The 5,849-nt window shown below is 56.8% G+C and overlaps 1 protein-coding gene across 1 annotated transcript; it reads right to left on the bottom strand.

Moving 5' to 3' along the window:
* Positions 1 to 296: 296 nt before the first annotated feature.
* Positions 297 to 5,432, bottom strand: LOC128341689 (uncharacterized). The gene is made up of 2 exons (XM_053288097.1): positions 4,764 to 5,432; positions 297 to 2,330 (listed from the first exon to the last, which is right to left on the bottom strand). The coding sequence occupies exons 1-2, from the start codon at positions 5,161 to 5,163 to the stop codon at positions 1,363 to 1,365; spliced, it is 1,368 nt and encodes a 455-aa protein (XP_053144072.1). The 5' UTR covers positions 5,164 to 5,432; the 3' UTR covers positions 297 to 1,362.
* Positions 5,433 to 5,849: the final 417 nt, after the last annotated feature.

Here is a 5,849-nt window from a genome sequence, read left to right as displayed (position 1 = left end):
AGGAGTCCTTAGATTAGAAATGGGATTTTGGCTGAGCATCTTTATGTTTTGGCTGAAGCTGATCTTCTCCCAAGTGAGCTTGGCTCCCCCAAAACTTGTAGACAGTTATGCCTCGAAATGGAAGGTGGCGCTGAGACACAAGTTACAATCTTATGGTCTCCCCCAGGAAGAGCTCATCAAGATGGGGTACGATCAAGCCACGCGGGTCATCAAGCAGCGTATCTTAACTGCAAGAAGAATTAGCAAAGTTGCCGAGAGGGTTGCCCGACACCCAAGAAGACACGAGACTCAAGGAATTGGTGTAAATAAGGGCCACAGTTTATTAAACTTTAACAACAATGAAAGAGCAGGGATGGCTGATCCCTTCTTACAGTGCGGTATTACAGGCATGCACAACCATGGCATGCATAACCTATGGCATAGGGCGATGCACCTTGGCTCCAGGCAACCCGAAAGCTCTGAAACCGGGGCTGCCTATCCTAGCCAGCCTAGTGCCGGGTCCCTGAACTAGCATCGCCCCCAGGTAGCCGTTCAGCCATTCCATGGGGCTTAACCAGTCAGGGTAGGTCAACCAAGGGCAGACATCCCTGAGCCGTGCAGTCTCTAGGGAGTTGCCCCTTTATGACCCATAGCCAAACACTTACCCGAAGGTGCTCACCAGCCTAATAACATCATTTCCAACCGCACTGCACCTGCCAAAGCATGGGTTAGCCTAGCTTAACACCATGCTAACCCCACTGAGTGCGTAGCCACGCAGCCAATCCCTGCTCCAAATCCTTCAAAAACAAACGGGTCCCGCTAGGCGAAAGGTGGACACCATCCCCTCTAAAGAGGCAGGGTAACGAAAAAATTATGCCCGGGTGTTCTATAAACCCTCCACCAATGGACCCCAGAAAACGTGCCATCTGTGCGTTAACCTTCCTGCGGGCCCTGTCCACCCCATAAGGGTCCCGGGCTCCCCTCCAAACCCTGCGCTGCAGCATGGCTGACCAAAGGATGGCAATCCCCGGGCACCACCTAAGGACCTGTAAAATATCCCTCCTCAAGCTGTGGAAGATAGCCAACCCAGTCTGGGATGCCAAATCATTTTCACCAAGATGCAGAACAAGGATATCCGGCGGCTGGTTTGCCGCCATAAATTCCTGAAACAGAGGCAAAAATTGGGCGATGACCATCCCGCGACGACCGATCCAGGAGATCGATGCCCACTGGCCCAGACCCAGCTGCGTTCCAGGCTGGACCCCACGTGCAGCCTTGTGAGCCCAGAAAACAATGGAATGGCCCAGGATGAGGACCCGAGCCCTCTCAGCCCTACGCGCCGGGCCTGTAAAGAAAAACACAATTAGCGTCGACTCAAAGACGCTAGCGCACATATTTCCGGTAAGTGGCAGATCGCCAACGCCCAATGCGCTGGATAGTCTCGCCAGAAAGACCCAGCCGGGAGGCCGTTGAAGCCGCACCAATGCGGAAGGAGTGAAGGGAAAGCCGTGCAGTGTCCACCCCTGCCGCATGAAGCGCACGGCGGGCCACCGCCCAGAATTGGTACTGAGTGAGGGGGCGTCCATCCTCATGGATGAAAAGGCACCCAGGCGCAGCCCCCCGAAGGGTCAGGTAAGCGTTAAGGGCCCGCACTGGGCACAACAAAACGTCCTCTGCCCGATGAAGTGACACAAGGTGCCCCCTGCCCCGCTGATCAGTCTTAGAAAAACGCAGGCGCAAGGTCAATGCGGCCCGCCCGGGGACAGTGTCCCCGAACTGGACTACCCTAGTGGAGTGGCTGAACCACCCCCTGGGGAAAAGCTCGCTGGCCCGAAAGGCCCCAAAAAACAGGACCACCATAGCTGCATGGAAAAGCGCAGTCTCATAAGGGGACCTACAAACACCCGCTAAATGCTCCACTGCACCCCGAATCGCCAAAGGCAAAATGGGCTTACGGCTATCGGCCTCGGCCGGATGCTCCCGGGACCAACCCTCCAGCATCCTCCGTACCCTGAAGTCCCCTGTGGTGTCAGCAAGGCCCCGAGCTTTAGATTGGAAAGCCAGGGCCGCCAAATAGCCCGCCAATGCCCTGGAAGAAAGCCCCTTACCCTTAAGGTGTACCAGGAACTGCATCAGATGTTCCGCAGGAGGAGGCCAGTCCTGACCCAATCCTACCTGTGTCCTAAAATCCATGAAGGCCCTGCACTGTCTATTATAAGCCGTGCGTGTGCTGGGGGCCAGGGAGGCCCAAACAGCCCTCTGCGCTTCTAAGCGCCAAGGCTCCACAGCCACAACGGCATCTGTTCGGGATGACGTTCCGCCTCTGGCGCGAGCTGGCGAAAGCGCTGCACCTGGAAACGAGACAGCGCGTCCGCCAGACTGTTCTGAACGCCAGGTACATGGCAAGCAATGAACTGTATGTTGTTAGATAAACAGGCCAAAACAAAAGCTCTAACCAAGTTCATCACCCTGGGAGATCTAGAGGTCTGCCTATTGATAACCCGCACCGTGGCCTGGTTGTCGCACCAGAAGCGGACCGCCCTGTCCCGAAAAAGATCAGCCCAGAGGTGGATAGCCACAACAATGGGGAAGAATTCGAGAAAAGCCAGATCCCTAATGACGCCGCTCGCCACCCAAGCAGCTGGCCAGCGTTCAGCGCACCAACGACCACGAAAGTAGACGCCGAAGCCAAACCCACCCGCGGCGTCTGACTGAACTTGCAAATCCGCTTCCAGGAGGAGGGATTCACGCCAAAAGGACACCCCATTGTAAGAGTCCAAAAAGGACTCCCATAGTTGCAAGTCAGCCTGCATGGGGGCAGTAACCCTCACCCTATGGTGGCCAAGCCTCACCCCCTTGATCGCGTCACACAGTCTGCGTAAAAAAGGGCGGCCAGGGACTACCACCCTGCAAGCAAAGTTCAGATGCCCAATAAGCTGCTGCATCTGTTTAAGAGTCACTTTGCGCGCAGGACTGCAAGAGGCCAACAAGGCCCGCAAGGTAATGAGTTTAGCCTGAGGTAACCTGGAACAGCCTCCTAAGGTATCCAGTTCAATACTCAAAAAGGTGAGAACCGAAGAGGGACCCTCCGTTTTCTCCGGGGCCAGTGGGACGCCTAACTCAGAGCATAAGGCCTGGAAAACCCGAAGGAGGTGCCCACATTGGTCAGTCCCGGGTCGGCCAACCAGGAGAAAGTCGTCTAAATAGTGAGCCGTGTACGCAAGCCCCGCCTCCCGCCTAAGAGCCCACTCGAGCATAGAACTAAACGCTTCGAAGGCTGCACAGGAAATCGAGCAGCCCATAGGCAGGGCCCGGTCGATGTAAAACTGGCCTTGAAAGGCAAACCCTAAAAGATTAAAATCCGCCGGATGAACAGGGAGGAGGCGAAATGCAGACTCAATATCGCACTTAGCCATCAATGCACCCCGTCCACATGAACGGACAACCTGAACTGCCTGGTCGAAGGAGGTGTATTTAACTGAACAAAGCCCCTCTGGGATCCCATCATTAACGGATGAACCGTGGGGGAAAGAAAGATGGTGGATAAAGCGGTATTCTCCGGGTGCCTTCTTAGGCACTACCCCCAAGGGGGAGATGCGTAAATCCGGCAGGGGGAGCTCATCAAACGGGCCAAGGACCCGCCCTAGTGAGACCTCCTTATGAATTTTCCTCTGAACCACAGCTTCCATCCCCACCACGGACTTAAGGTTGGGGGCCATAACATGAACTCTCAAACCAACATAAGGAATGCGAAAACCTGAGGTGAAACCTTCCCACAAATAGGCCGCTTGTGCCTCAAGTGGGTAGTCCCGCAACAAGCGAGCAAGAACTGGCACCCTAACTGGGCTGGGACCCTTTTCCAGTATTGCCGCCTTGGGCGGGGCCGCTGCTCTTTCTGCCACCTGCCGGAGGCTCCCGGGGCCCCCCCCTCGATCCCCTGACCCGCGAGCAATGAATGCTGGCGTGCTTGCCTCCACAGAAACCACATTCATGCCGGAATCGGCAAGGGGACCTGTTACAGCTGCCACTGGTATTGAAGGCCCAGCACGGCAGGGTACATTGAACACCCTGGGCAGCGGCAAGCCCAGAAGACTGCGCTGCAGGAGTCCTAGAAATTAAGTGGCCACTGTCCGCCCGTTCGCCCACAATAGGCCTGGAAGGAGTCATGATGAGCAGCCAGAGCTCCTGATGCTGCCTATCCCAGGGGATAGATGGATTCAAGGAAGCCCTAAGCCTAAAAGAGCGATCATAACGCTCCCAAGCGTTGCCCATGAAATCCATGTAGCCACGGTGTATAATATCAAGGTACTTTACCAGGGCGGGGCCCTTGGAGGTGTGCACCTGAAGTACCACGCCCATGTATACTGTATAAGCAGACAGCCAATTGGCCCAGTTGTGTTCAATGGGCTTACGTTTGGACTTAACCTCCTCCCTCTTCTGTTCACCGTCCTTTAAAACGGGCTCAGGCTCCCTAAAGAGCAGGTGAAAGAGGTCAACGAATTCCCCGCGCCAAATGCGCTCCCTAACCGCTGGTAAGAGGTGATCCCCCAAAGGTAAGGAGGTATCACACGGCGGATAAGGACTTGGACCCATCAAAGGGTCGGCCAGGGCACCCGTGACTGCAGGCGGTGCGCCAACTTCAGCAGATGGAGCCCCTTGCCAAACCTGAGCGCAAGCCCCGTAAGGGGGCAGAGAACCTAAAGGAGCAGATTGCCAGTTATAGTGAGGATAAGTAGGGGACCAAGGAGGCATCCCCCAGGGCCATGTGTAGTGCGGGAACTCACCTAGCCCTTGCGCGTCCGCAGGGCGGGCATCCCCACCGCCAGATCCGGAAACAATCGGCGAACCACTGTTGTCTGATGTCAAGTCAACCGCTGCCGGGACCAGCTGTGGATTACCCGCCTCCAAGGCTTCAATTCTGGATGCTAGGGATTGCATAAGTTTGGCACGTTTAAGGCCTCTGGTAACTCTCTTAGAAGCCACGTGTGAGCCTGACGGACCACCCTTCTCCTCCGACGCAGGCGCCAGCTTCTGTCTCTCCAGCGCCTCGAGGCGCGCAATGAGCGCCCTAACTGTACCCATATCCCCATCCTCATCCGAGGATGAATCAGATATTGGCGCAGGGCGAGGGGGGGGCCGAACCCGCTTCCCTCCAGTCTTTGCCTTTGCCTTCTTAGGACCCATGATATCTAGCAGTGCCCAGAAGCTGGAACTGCTGCTCTAGTGATCCCACTGAGGCAGCACACGAGAGGTGCAGCCAAACCACTCCCACCCTGCAGCCCACAGTACTTGAAAAGAAAACCAGCAACCACCCAACAATCCAAACCCAAATACAGCCGGGGGGGGGACACCCAGGCCAGCCGCTGCAACCCCCAAAGAGTCCCAGAAACCACAGCAACTCCTATCCCCAACAACCAAACACGAGGAAATGGGGACAGACAAACCCAACCCCCTATGTGCTTGCAGGGCCGCCATTAGGGGCGGCCCGCCTGCTCGGGCTTCAGGCCGCAGGCCGGCCTCGGCTGGGCCCAAAAACGCCGCGGGCACTCCGGCCAAACGCGGCCCAAGGCCACTCCAAACCTCCGGGGGGGGCCTTAAAAAGCCGCCCCCTCAACTGCCGCCGCCACCACTCGGGTGGAAACCCCGTCCCCGTCTCGCGCCGACCGTCCCCAGAGAGGAGCAGGAGCCACGAAAAAGCGTCCTGTTCCTGTGCCGTCTGAGAGCGGAATGAGCTCTCTTGATCAGTGAGCAGGACGCTGGCTCACGCCCCGCCCCCTGCACGGGCTATTCAGCCAATCAGGCCAGGAGAAGCCTCGTGCTTCTTGCAGGGGGCCAGGCAAAGACGCTGCTCCGCTTATTCAAGCGGAGGC

Source organism: Hemicordylus capensis, chromosome 2 (genome assembly GCF_027244095.1).
Source record: "Hemicordylus capensis ecotype Gifberg chromosome 2, rHemCap1.1.pri, whole genome shotgun sequence".
Classification (NCBI taxonomy): Eukaryota; Metazoa; Chordata; class Lepidosauria; order Squamata; family Cordylidae; genus Hemicordylus; species Hemicordylus capensis.
The sequence above is the reverse complement of the archived record's forward strand: the minus strand, read 5'-3'. Positions and strand labels throughout refer to the sequence as shown.

Excerpts from the sequence above, each read along its gene's own strand:
- LOC128341689 (XM_053288097.1), bottom strand. The coding sequence starts at position 5,163 with ATGGGTCCTAAGAAGGCAAAGGCAAAGACTGGAGGGAAGCGGGTTCGG. Across the intron at positions 2,331-4,763 it reads TGCGGACGCGCAAGGGCTAG|GTGCAGCGCTTTCGCCAGCT; the intron begins GTGAGTTCCCGC and ends TCTCGTTTCCAG.